The sequence below is a fragment of the Nelumbo nucifera genome, chromosome 1 (assembly GCF_055504915.1).
Source record: "Nelumbo nucifera cultivar China Antique chromosome 1, China Antique-T2T, whole genome shotgun sequence".
In the NCBI taxonomy this organism is placed as follows: domain Eukaryota; kingdom Viridiplantae; phylum Streptophyta; class Magnoliopsida; order Proteales; family Nelumbonaceae; genus Nelumbo; species Nelumbo nucifera.
Genome location: NC_142649.1, coordinates 199,017,316 through 199,031,250, shown reverse-complemented (window position 1 = coordinate 199,031,250; position 13,935 = coordinate 199,017,316). Strand labels below are relative to the sequence as shown.

Here is a 13,935-nt window from a genome sequence, read left to right as displayed (position 1 = left end):
CAGCTTCTCCACTTCAGGGTATCTGGTTTCAGCATTGTACAGTACCTTGTTGACGTAGTATATTGGATTTTGTGCTCCGTTTTCTTTGATCAAGATTGAGCTGACTGCTTCGCCCCCGGCTAACAGGTACAAATATAGAGTTTCTCCTGGGACCTGCAAGCCGGGAGGGGAGGTGAGGCGAGGTACTCCTTGAGTTCGTCGAAAGCATGCTGACATTCCTCCGTCCACTAGAAGTCTTTTAGTTTCTTGATGGCTCGAAAGAAGGGAAGACATCGATCAGTTGACTTTGACATGAAGCGGTTGAGTGCCGCCACTTGGCCAGTGAGCTTCTGGGTTTCCTTCACTGACAGAGGAAGTGCTATGTCTAGTATGGCTTGTATCTTCTCAGGGTTGGTCTCAATGCCTCATTGAGTGACGATGAAGCCTACGACCTTGCCCGAGGTGACGCAAAAGGCACACTTGTTGGGATTTAGCTTCATATTGAACCTTGGCAAAGTGTCGAAGGTCCCGGCCAGGTCCGAGAAGTGTGCTTTGGCTTTAAGGCTCTTCACCACCATAATCTACATAGGCTTCAATGTTCCTCCCCATCTGGTTCTTGAACACTTTATTAATAAGACGATGGTAGGTAGCTCTTGCGTTTTTAAGCCTGAAGGGCATCACGTTGTAGTAGTATGTACCGTGCTCGGTGATGAATGAGGTCTTCTCTTCGTCTTTTGGGTGCATCTTTATTTGATTGTATCCGAAAAAGGCATCCATGAAGATGCCCTCCTTCTAGCGCCAACCTCGGCCCACGAGCTCGGCTACAGCGCCAGGTCACTTTGGCCTTGCCTAAGTAAACACTTAAAGGAATTCTGGAGCCAGGCGAACCTCACTTCGGACATGTGGCCCTGCCTTGGCCATCAATGCCCTAACTACTTAAAATTGAGAGTGCAACAAACTAACTACGAGCTATGAGTGATCTATACATGTTTTGTGTGTTTTGGTCTCGTCGCTCGGAGGGGCAGGTTCGGTTAAGGTCTCTCGGTTCAATCCGGCGTCGAGTAGCTTGTCAACTTCCTCTCCTATGGCCTTCCATCGCTCTGGTGCAAAGTTCCTCTTCTTCTGTCGAACCGGCCTAGAGCTTGGGTCCATGCTCAATCAATTCGGATAGGCTCTCCAAGGGAAGGTTGGACCTAACGCAGACTGTCTTCTCGGACTCGTCCTCGTCTAAGGGAATCGATACGAGGTCCTCGGCCGGTTGGCCTCGCTCGTTGGCTCCTCCCTGAGGTCGAGGCCCTCAAGTGACAATGCTTCTTTATTCTTGCCCTTCAGCACTGCCACATAGCACTGGCAGGCGATATGATGATCCCCCCAAACAACTCCGACGACGTGCTCGGTCGGGAATTTGAGGGTGAGGTGGTAGGAGGATATGGTGGCTCGTAGCACGTGAAGGGTCGCTCTCTATGATTGCGTTGTAGGGGGAGCCAATCCTCACGACAAGGAACTCTATCATCCTTGTCACCCGCCGAGGCTCAGTTCCTACCGTGACTGGTAGGGGGATCTTTCCTTCTAGCCTAATGACATTGACGGAGAAGCCTACCAGTGGGACGTCGTCGGGCTGGAGGCACTCTGGCACTATCTTCATCTTTTCAAAAGCTTCATTGAAGAGGATGTCTGTCGAGGAGCCACTATCGACGAGAATCCTCTTGACTAGGAAGTTTGTTACTACGGTCGAAATCACCAGTGCATCGTCATGGGTGACTGTGATCCCATTGAGGTCCTCGTTCGTAAAGAAGAGGTCCTCCTGATACTTTGGCCTCTCGGGGGCTCGCCCTTGGATGTTTAACTACCTGGCGTAGGCCTTGCGGGCCGAGGCCGAGCCCCCGTCGATGACGTCGATGACTCCGGCGATCTACTGGTGCTGTTGCTGGGAGGACGAAGCATCGACTTCGCTGTTGATGAACTGCTTCAAATGCCAGCAGCGGATGAGGGACTCTATTTCGTTCTTTAACTCATAGCAGTCCTCGGTGTCGTGGCTGATGCCACAGTGAAACTTGTAGTACTTTTTAGGGTTCCTCTTCATATTCTCTGCCACTTCACAAACTTCTCCTCTTTTATCTGCATCAGGATTTGGGTCCGGGAGGAGATGAGTGGCGTATATTGGCTATAAGCCGTGGTCAAGGCCGATGGCTTCTTGTTATCTTTGCCGCCATCACCTCAACGGTCTTCATTCTTCCTAGTACTATCCGAGGGCCCGCCGCTGCGCTCGTCCTCCTTCTCTTGGTGGTCCCTGGTCGAAGCCTCTTCGGCTGCAATGTACTTTTGGGCCTTTTTGAGGAACTCCAGGTTTGTCTTCGGCAGGGTCTTGGCGACCAACTACTTGAGGGCGGAGGTAGGCCAGAGCTCATTGATGGCGGCATGTAAGACCACAAGTTTTTGCTCGGTTTCTGCTTGATGGACATGACTGAGATGACGATCTTCTAGCACCGTTTGTTGCTAATGAAGCGGGCGAGGAACATGTTGGCGAACTGCTCCCACGAACTGATTGACCTCGGGGGGAGGCTAGAGAACTAGCGGCATGACGTCAAGGCATCGGAATACCCATAGAGTATCATGAGCACTCTGAAACTTTCTAGGTGGTTGTTGGGGTCCAGGGAGCCGTCGTACATCTCCAAAGTAGGAGCCTTGAAGTATGGGGGGAGTGGCTCCAAAATGATTTCCGGGGTGAATGCATCCATGCGGCCAGCGGAATTTCCGTGACTAGTGGAGGTGTCAGCTCGGCTCTCCTTGACTTGGCAGAGCTTGTCTCTATCGGCCCTGAGCTCGGCTCGCAGTTCTGGAAGCCCCGAATCGGCAGGGGTGTAGGCCCTACTTCTGTCATCACGAACTCGGTGGGTATCAGCTTGGATTCCTAAGTACTCCGAGGCCGGGTCGTGTGCCTCCCTATAGGTGTGACGTTTGCTCTCGCCCCAGGAGCGAACTCTGGGGCGGCCAAGATGTCCGCCATCGTTCCTGGGGATCTCTCTTCAGCGGCGGTGATGCTGCTCGGAAGGCTGGTGATTGTCTTCAGATCGTGCGGACACTTCTTCTCTTCGGCTAACATCAGCAAAATTGTATTGTTTTTGCTGACATAGCATTTATTTTATTTTCAAAAACAAAAATCCAACTATGTTGTCAAACACCTGCTAAAAGGCCCATCAAAATCAGGCAAACTTTTTTCTTATTTTGTATCATCGTGGCTCACCCTTCCATTTCTATCACTCATTGCTTAAAAATTAAGGGGGGCGGGGTCCATCAATCCATTTCCAAGTGGCCCCATAGTAAGAATCTCATCTTTAATTAGATGACTGGAATGTAGGACATCTTTCCTACCACCTTTAATCCTTCACCTCCTCCTCAATGCCCTCAAAAGGCAAGTTGGACTGTAGGGTAATTAACCACTGGATTCATTATAGGGGTTTCTTTCTATGCTTTCGATGTTCTATATATTGTAGTAGTAGTAGTGGTCTAAATAAATAAATAAACCCACAAGTCACAACTCTCTCTCTCTCTCTCTAAAACACCACACACACCATACCTCCAAGGGTTCAACCCCCTTTTTTGTCTTCTAGTGTTTCTTTTACAGTAAGCGGCTAAAGCTATAAGAAGCCATAGAGCATGGTGGGTCCTAGTCTCTCTGCAGTTTCTATTATGACGACCATTCCTGACTCAACAGGGGTGTTATTGCCAATACTTTTTGGAGAGGCACGTGGAGGTCCTCTAGAAGTTAGTGTGGGGTAATGTTGGCGTCAGGTCTGATGTGGAGTTGCAGGTTACACGTGACCTGCACGTGATTAATGAGAGAAAATTGTGCATCAGTGGGGACATTAGTCGGATTGGGGAGACAACATATTAACTTCATGCATTATTTGCACAATGTCCTTAGATCACATATTCACAAGTGTTAGGTGACTACAAAAAATTTTGCCTACCATCATACAATCAAACCATGTGGTGTAACTAAATTTCTCGTGTTCGATGTTATTTAAGAAGAATTGAAGAATTGTTGTAAAATTATATCTAAATGATTTCCATCCAAGATCAATTAAACGGGGAGAGAGAGAGAGGAGACTCACCATTCTTTATTGTCCTTGGGTTCAGAAATTCTCATTAATTTGTCATCTTCATTGTCGTTATGGCTGTGTTTGGAAAGAGTACAAATACAAATGTGTAAAAGCAAAATCTTGTATTTTGTATTATTTTGTCTGTATTTGTCTTTTATATATTTATATTTGTACTCTTTCCAGATTGAACCTATACTGTTGGCTGGCTGAGTTAGTGCAAGTTTGGATTGGTTGGAAAGTCCCTATTTGAAATACGATAAATCAGATAAAAATGCTGGGATCATCATCACTAGCAAATTTTGGATAGAATTTCTTTTAGGTTATGTTTGGTTTGAAGGAAAAGGTAGAGAAATGAAGGAAAAGATAGGAAAACCCATACAAAATTTTCTTTATCTCTTAAGACTTCAACCCAACTAGCATAATCAACCAGATTATATGCCAGGGAGAACACTACATTTTTTTAATTACTTAAAAAGAAAAATAAATTTTTAGGCTCCAACACCGTCGAGGATGTGATAATAATTAAAATAAAAAACTCAAAGCTCAACTCTGCAAAGAAAATTTGAAAAAAAAAAAAAAAAAAACTCCTATTCAAAATTCCCAGCCCAACTGCAATGAACAGCAACTGCTTTCCCTGCGAATTATGAACTGTAACTTCTTTTTTTCTGCTTCTTCAATATTAATCGAAGAGAATTTCTCCCACGAGGGACGTACACTGAAGTCTGATCTCCGAAAAGTTGTTGAAAGCGACTACACTTTGAGAGGCCTTATTATACGCTCTGCAGGTCAGAGAGATGATTAATATTGCCAGGTTTTATCTTAACAATGGCAGATGCACAATTGTCATTAGTTTATACCTTAGAGTCAACAAAGTAAAAGTCATTGTTACCATTGAGGAAAAATATCAATTTCGGAACTGAACCTACACTCCACATAACAGAATAGCCGGATTCATCGAACGGATTACAAGTATATATCTGACATTAATGGTAAAAAGAATGACTAGAGAATTTCAGAATGCTTTCAACCTTTGGTAGTGTCGCTTTAGTTTCATCGAGTGTATAGTGCTCGATTTCGTATCCCTTCCCACCTTGACAGAATGAGATATATTTTTACAATAAATCCATACTAAAATGATAGAATGCAGCTTATGGAGGGATGGACACATGATAAATCACATCTTGTATATGGAAAGTCCCTTCTCTGAACCCCCTTTCTTTCATCAGATGCAATGTGGTTCAAAGTTCAGACTTCATCAGAAATTCCGAATGAAAGTAGGAACATAACACAATAAGCAAACAGTGACGATTAAGAAGGAAGCAGAAAAAACAATAAACAAATGAAAAAAGAACTTCAGATGACATGAGTTCCCTCCAAAGACTTCCATATCTCACAGCATTCATCCTCCTCTTCCTTGGACTTTGTCTTGCCAGGTAGGAAGCCGAAAGGCGAGCTTGGCATCTGCATCAGGTCTAATGTCACATGGGCATCACCGTCTTGGAATTTGTTCCACTCGGTTGATTCCGGGAATGGTTGGTGTTGGTGAGGGTGAGGCACTATTCCTGGTTGGGTGCCACCCAACTCATCCATCGCATGGTGGTGCCAGGCCCTGTCCAAAAAGAGCTGCCGGGCGAGGGCTGCTGCTCGATTCTCTGCAATCAACTCGCGTAGTGCAGCACTAGACCGAGAGGAGAGGTCAGATGGAGAAATCCAGGAGGAAGACTTGGATGACAGAAGAGAGAGAGCACGTCCTGACGACGATGATATGCACGAGAATCTTCCACCCGTTGATTTTTGTTCTACACAATATATATAGCTTAATCATCAGTGATCAAAACTGTGTTTACTTCCCTACTTGCAATGTGGATATCGACTAAAAAAAGTACTGAAAAATCTAAAGCTACAAAGAGACTGCAAGGTGAAACTCAAATTTGGCTGAATAACAAAACCCATAATTTTCTAGAAACAAGCACTAAATCATAATGCTGCCTGGAGAACAAGCACAAAGATCATGAAAATCAAATAAACATCAAATGGACGAAATAGATCATCGTAACCGCAATTGCAATGATCCCCAGAAGAACAGCTATGATAATATGGAGAAGATTAAGCCAAGTTTGATGTAGAACAAATGAAGTATATTCTGCTAAACTATTCAGTTTTCAAATCCTAGTTCAAAGATATGCACAAGGCTTGATGGCATTTCTAGCCCTCTATAAGTTGGCAGAATGAGTTATAAATAAAACAGGCGGAAACACGGGGATAAAAAGTGAAGCTTTTTATCCCAGTGTATTGGCAACCCAACAGAAGAATCGACCAATTTAATAAGCTTTCAATGAACACATCCATTTTCAGTTGATGCAAGTGTTATAGCTGCTTCCACATGAAGGAAAATGACGAGCACAGGGAACCAGAAAAGATGCACAATTAGAGGGATTCCCAAACAAGTTCTCTGATTATTTTTGAAAAAAAAAATAGATTATACATAATTTGGAGAACTAATTAAAGCAACAATCACTTTTAACTAGAAAAAGAGTGCAATGCAATATCCTACATGATGCTCCATCTCTAGCAAATAATATGCTAACAAGGAAAATCTTCAGAACCTTCTCACGCCTAAAGCAACAGGAAAGCCACATAGTTGAGCACTAACTAGTTTCATCAATTAGAAGTGTATTAAGGTTGAAGAAGTCTTATAACACTTGGACTTTGTTCATGAGAAACAATTGTATATTTCTCATGGCCCAACTTTAATATGAAATTTAAGTTCCACAGATATTACCTTTGTCAATGTTTTCACTTCCACAAATCACTTGACAAGGCATGGCACAGTTCGTCAGGTGCATGAACGATAAAACTCCACTTTGACCATCCCCCTCACTAGTACTTTCCTCTCTAATACATGGTATTAACCAATTATGATATACAAGTTTCAAAAATTGTTATATCTTACATGTGGAACTAAAAATCTGTGGAAGAATGCAGAGTAACAATTCTGAGGGAAAATGAAACCTAATAGAAGTTTAAAAAGCAAGATAAAAATTCTCATGGTACCATACATGAAGAAAGGATCCATGAAAGAACCCATGAACCAAATTCATACTCATTGCTTCTATAATCAATATATATCCATGCACATGACTAAATAATCTTGGCCTAACTTGTCCATTTTTCCATGCATTGAGGCTATCTCCAGATTTACAAACACAATTATTTTCGGTTCAGTTCTTTTCAGTTCAGATTTACAAACACAATTACAAAATTTCCCTTAAATTAGATCGGTGTGAACAGATCACACGACAAATGGAAAGCAACTCATTCAAACCACCTTCCTTGAGTTCTCTAGACAATATCTACTTCAATCTCCCTTTCGAAATCAATGCATAAACTGAGGTGCGGAATATAATCATTTTAAAGTAACTCTTCATCATCAATTGGCGTTGAATTTTCATTTATATTCTTGTAATTGCAAGATCCACATAGCACATATTAAATAAAATTTTAACAGAAGAACTAATTGGTTTGTGCCGACTTGATTTTAAAATTTTTCAACCTGTGATGCCTCCATTCATTGAATAAAAAAGGGAAAAAAACATACCAAAGAAAACAGTGATTTTTGTTAAATTTATTTCTATTAATGGATGATAATTATCCTAGACCCTCCCACTTGCCCAGGCTACTCCTCATTAATGCAGTCATAGGTCATCCATCTCAATTGACTTCTCAGCTACATCAGTTTTCTGAAAATGAGAGAAAGTAGGCGGCAATTTTTGCTTAGCCAAATACATGAAAATAATTGATTTCCCCTACACAAACTTCCCTTTTCTTAATTGTTTTATTAAACCCCCAAGGCCTGTGTGGAGGAAAAGAAACTAGGAAAACTTAGAAACCAAAAACCAGATGTTCTATCAATAAAAATCAAGATGCTCTACAGTCTCCTTGTCCCCCACCCAATACGGAAGAGAAGAGCCATGATGCAGATTTGAGGAAAAGAGTGTCCTAAACAAATAGTATAAATGGTTAAAACAAGTTGAAAGGCTTAATATATTTTCAAGTGAGCTCCCCCTCCCCCAACACAGACACACACAAACAAACACAAAAGTCAAAGGATATTAATTGCCTCTATTGACAGGAAAGAAAATTATATCTATCTTAGCATCTGGGATGCATCCTCCGCTTGATCAGAAAAAAAAGGGCATAATTGCTGGCACCAAAGTCAAAACCCACCGTCCCACCCCTCACCTCTTATGGTTTTCATTCACCTTACAAAACCCTCAAATTGAACCCTTCAAAAAAACTGATGTACAAAACTAATCATAGGCCAAATTTTAGTGGTAAGAAGTGATAAATGTCATGTCGTAAGGTATTGTGAAGCTAAAAAAGGTCATGAAGCATCAAAGACAAAGAGAAGCGCATCAGCATTTGTTCACAACTGACTTTATATTAGAATATATGCACACCAATCAATGACTGTTATCAGTATACAGTAATTGGAATGTAGTAATGGGCAAAGCTGCTAGTCAGGAATATTTCGTACATTTGAAACCGAGAAATGTGCAGTATAGGATGGTCAAATGCTCTAAATCAGATTACAAGAGTAAAAGCATAGACAGTGGTTCCAAACCAAACTTTAACCTGTTAATCCATTAATGATTAAAAGTTTTAACAGAATTTTGAAAAGAAAAAACTTTCTTGAGATCGTTTTTTGTGTTGAGATACTGAACCATTGATAATGAACAAGTAATAAGACAACCATGTAATTGCTAAGAGAGCTAATTTTTTGAACTAGCTTGTTCTATTGAATTTCAATTTAACGCAATAAAATCTAGTATATTATAATCCATATACATAGCATGTTCTTAATAGTAAACACAAAATTAAAGGTCAACATTCAAAGAAAATTCATAAATTGGCATCAGACCCATATCAAACATGATTAAATTGCAATTCGAGCTCTGAAAAAAATAAAATAGTAAATACGGTTGAATTATCATTTTAAGCTTAACTTCATTTCTACCAGTTTCAACAAAGAAAAAGGAAAGAAGAGTAAACCTTGAGATTGGTTCCTGGAAATAGAATCATTAGAGCTCTTCCTCCTTCGCTCGTTGTGACCAGCTAATCTCCTCCTGCAACTCCTTTTTGAATCGTCGAACTCTGATACCACATGAAACCTACACCAATCCTAACCCAAATAAGAAGCAGATCAAAACAACCCCGAGAAATCCACTTGAAAGGAGAGGACGAAAAAATTAACGAATGATTTGAATGAACCAAAAAAAAAAAATGAAGAAGACGATATCAAGAGTATAAATCGGCAAAATATCTGAGGATTCTGCAAAGTAAGGGAACTGTAATCCTGATTTTTAGAATTGAAACTTGAAAGCTAAAAGCTTTTTTTCTTTTTTTTTTTTGAAAAGAAAAGAAATGAAAAACTTTTATTAATAATAAACGAAGTGTAATGCACAGTTACATCCAAGGTGTGGACTGTAAAGAATGAGCAGGAGAGAGGGAGAAAGAAGAAAGAAATGGAGTTGAAGTAGGCACCTGCTGCACTGCTGGCAGAAACGCTGCTCGATCCCAAGCACCACCACCTTAGGCGCTTTGGAATGCATCTCGCACACTTTGTGCCTCCGGTGGTAATCCTTGGCATTCAAAAGCGCGACATGGCAGCCTTCCACCTGACACCTGGGCACCGCTACCGGGGATCCCATTCCAGCAGCAGCAATAGTAGCGGCCGCGGTTGTCGACGACGACGGACCGCCAACACCAACGCCGACATCATAGGATCTGCCCCTCTTCTCGATGGGGAAGCCAGGTACGTGGCGCTCCCCCAACGGCGTACCGTCCTCGAAGTAATGTCGCTTGCCTAACTTCAAACAGGCGAGATGGGGATCAGGGTGCACGTGGGAAGCCGCAGTGGCGTACAGAGACGGATAGTGGTGGAGGTGGTGGTGGTGGTGCGCATTGTCCCCCTGGTGAGGAAACATTATAGCATGCGCTGCTGCTGCTGCTGCTGCTACTGCGGTCGTTGTTGTCGTTGTTACAGCGTCTGCGTTGAAAGAGTTGTTGCTCCAATCGAACCGAGACGTCCCCAGCTCCCAAATATCCCACGAGTGATTGACGTTATTACTATTTTGCCCTCTGCCACTTCCTCCATTGCCGCTGAATAATCCATTTCCGCCATTTTCCATCACCCTCCTCACTCTCTCTCTCTCTCTCTCTCGCGTCCTCTTGTTGCTCCTTAATATATCTTTCTTTTTTTCTACTACGAGGCTGCAGTACAGTCTATTGGTGGGGATCTGTTTGTTGTCTTTATGAAAGTAGAAACTAATGCTTAATGCTTATATTTCTGTCTGTGAGTGTAAGGAGGAAGAGAGGCAAAGAGCAGCAGTTTTGGTGTTCGCTGCTGCTTGGCTGTTCAGTGTTGAGTTCTCCTCCAGTAAGGTCAAGTCCTTTTAAGGGAAAAGCTGTACACGCAGAAGGAGAGAGATAGAATGATAGAGAGGGCGAGCAGGAAGTGTCTCGTTCTGTGTTATGGTCCAATGGGCGTGAAGTGTTCAAGTGGAGAGAAAAGGCTGCAGAGACGAGCAGAGCAGAGAGAGAGAGAGATAAGTGAGGGGAGAGGCGATACGTGGGAGTGGGAATCAGGGGAATACAGCCTACAGGAGAAGTTGAGTTGAGAGGTCTCTCGGTCTCGGTCTCGGTCTCGGTCTCGGTCTCGTGGGGGAAAGGAAACTAGGGAAGGGGTCAAGGGTGAGACGTGGGGCCGGACACGTGGACTGAAATGATCCAAGGGGAAAGAGAAGTCAGTAGTCAGGTGGACACAGGACTGAAGAGAGGAGAGAGAAATAAATAGAGAGAGAGAGGAGTGGAAGGAGATGATGAGTGACTGTGTGAGCGCGAGAGAGGGGGGAAAGGAGAGATGACAAGACAGAAGAGGGAAGGGGGCATTTACAGCGCCCCACCCTCACTTGTTTCTGAAAAGCTTATATCCCATATCAAATCCTTGGCAGTTCAGTCTTTTTTTTTTTCTATTTTCATATAATAATTCTCTTCTATATATATATATCTTTATACAGAGATAGAAAGGAAGAACTCCTGCACCTGCAGTCATTTTTTTTACAATTTTTATTTGTTTATTTTATTTGCATGTCCTTATATGCCCTCGTTGAAATCAAGGAATGACTGGCTATGTCCCTATAGCATAGGATAGGAGGAGGGGTCACTGGTCAGGTGGGTATGGTGATGACAACTCAATGCAAGATAGTGAAGACCCGATGAAATATTTTTATAAATATATATCATGTTCATGGAATCCAACTCCTCCCTGCAAGCAGCAATACCTAACCCCCATCTGTATTAGTATCCTAATTTGGATAAGACAGTATAGTGTATATGCATGTGGGGTAACTACTCCTTTCTTTCTTACACTTGGCAACTTAAAATTTCTCACGTCACACCAGTTTTGTTGTATAATAGCATACCATGCTCCAGCTTTCTCCGGAGTCCGGACGAGACTTGATGAAATTCAGAATTTAAATGGAGGTCAGTGTCAATGTTTCATTACTGTTTTTCGTAATACTGTGTTTGGTTTTATGGAAAAGGTAAGAAAACCTGTACAAAAACAGTCTAAAGAAAAGGTAAGTTCCAAAGGTGGACTCCATCTTCATCTTGTTGTCCCATTTTAGATCTTTATCTATTTAGCTTACCAAGATCGAGGCGTGGAATATTTAATATCTTATGAGGTAACACTTGGTTTTATGTAGACCACCGATCTCATTTGGGTCGAGTAGTGGAGGGATGATAACGTTGCTATTTGTGTTTCTTCAATGAATACCATCTAGGGGAAAAGGAAAACATTCGGATTCGATTCCTTTGAAAAAGAAGGGAATGATCCTTTTAGTAATGGATAATAAGGCCACGTCACCTATGCTTAAAAAAATCTTATTAGATTACGTGGTTGACATGGAGATATTGGATATGGTGGGGCGTTGAGCCTATTTTTTCTTTTTTTGCAGACTAACCCCTTGACGTCAGATCTCAAACGAATACAGATAGGAAAGGGGGGTGTTCTTTTGTTGAGGTGGCAGTATGGGGACGTCTTAAATGTGTTGGATGGAGATATTGGATATGGTATGTCATCATTCGTCGGGGCAACCATGAATGCCATATATTCAATGACAACTATCTCAATTAAGAGTTGCCCAAATTCAGTTCATATCTCTCTAGATTTTCATTGTAGAGAGAGAGAGGAGTGTGTGGTGATGGGCCGACCCCACCATGTGCAAGAATTCGTTGGAAGGCCAAAGTTAGGGAATAGGTGGTGGGTTATAAATCAAATAATTTGAATACTGGCCCCACGGAAAGTCATATCTTTCTCAAGCATATTCTTACAGCCTAAACACTTTGGAAAGAACCTCTCTATGTGGACATTCAGAACCCCCCCCCCAAAAAAAAAAGAAAAGGGAACAAGAATTTTCCTATTCAAAACCTAATTAGACTATATTCAAAAAAAAAAAAAGTGTTTGATTCACAATTTGAACCACCTCACTATAATCCGATTATTTTTTAAAGGGTACATTGTTTAAACTTATCTTTGAGTTTCTAGTTGTTGCCAAAACCTTCTCTCAAATCTATTAATTGCAATCACCTTTTCCAGACTTTCTAACATAGTTGTAAGTAGATCAACAGTATAAAAGAGACATGAAAATATTCAAAATATCTACATAGTTATTTTTGACAAAAATATTTATTTTCCATATTTTTTCTTCATATGAATCATTACACCAAATATATCTTTTCTAAAATTGATTTATTTTTTAAATTTGTCCTTCATATCAATAACTCAGGTGAAGCTATGGTTTTCAAAACCGGATTGGACCGGATGGTTGGATTGAAAAAATAGGGAACCGGTCAAGTGATCGGTTCCATTTTACCCCAGAACTGTTATTTTCACAAAAAACTGTTGATTTGGTCAGCAAGCCACTAACTCGGGCGGTCAAACCATTCGAATTGTCCAACAATTTAGTCATTTTTTATTTTTATTTTTGTCAAAACAGGCTGCCCGTTCTGTTCAAATGGTCAAACCATTCAACCCAGGAACCGGCCCCCCTGACCGATTCGATTTTAAAAACCTTGATTGAAACTACTATTTAAATTCAAATATTTTTTTTGTTGTTTGTATTGTTTCTTCCAATAGCAACCAGCCTCAATGATAAATGCATGGGTATTTTTGACATTTTCATGGCTCTTGTTAGATGATTCTAAAAAGGGGTGTACTTGCAACTATATCAGAAAGTCCAAGGGAAGTGATTGCAATTACTAAAATTCGAGAGAGATTTCAACAACGGTCATAAACTTAAGGGGAGGTTTCAGCAATTTAAAGTAAGAATCTTTTTACTATTACAAAGTTCTAGTAGGTATTTGGCATCGTTGTTGCGCATGTAGAGAAAAAATTGTGCTTATTTTTTGTTTGGAACCAGTGTTTCCACATAGGCTATTTTTTGAGAAAATAGCACTAGTTTTGTTTGGTACCAATGTTTGCAGCAACATTTTCAACATGGTATATATTATCTAACGTCCAAGATGATGCCACATCATTGCACGTTAGCAGCAATGCATCGTTTTTCTAGAAAATGGTACCAAACAAGAGAGTATTGTTTGAAGCACCGTTTTCTCTGATATGATATCTACATGGTGTCATTTCCTCAAAAAACGACATCGATGCCAAACACCTACCTAAATATCCAACGTATTACCTAGTACCATTGGGTGATTTTATATTTTCTTTTTAATTTTTTTCAATTCGATTCATGGGATTAATTTAAGGCACATCTACCCTAGATCAAGTTAG

The 13,935-nt window shown here is 41.3% G+C and overlaps 1 protein-coding gene across 1 annotated transcript; it reads right to left on the bottom strand.

Moving 5' to 3' along the window:
• Positions 1-5,263: 5,263 nt before the first annotated feature.
• On the bottom strand, positions 5,264-11,044 carry LOC104602369 (squamosa promoter-binding-like protein 7). Its single transcript, XM_010266030.3, has 3 exons — positions 9,627-11,044; positions 9,135-9,253; positions 5,264-5,881 (listed from the first exon to the last, which is right to left on the bottom strand). The coding sequence occupies exons 1-3, from the start codon at positions 10,271-10,273 to the stop codon at positions 5,436-5,438; spliced, it is 1,212 nt and encodes a 403-aa protein (XP_010264332.1). The 5' UTR covers positions 10,274-11,044; the 3' UTR covers positions 5,264-5,435.
• Positions 11,045-13,935: the final 2,891 nt, after the last annotated feature.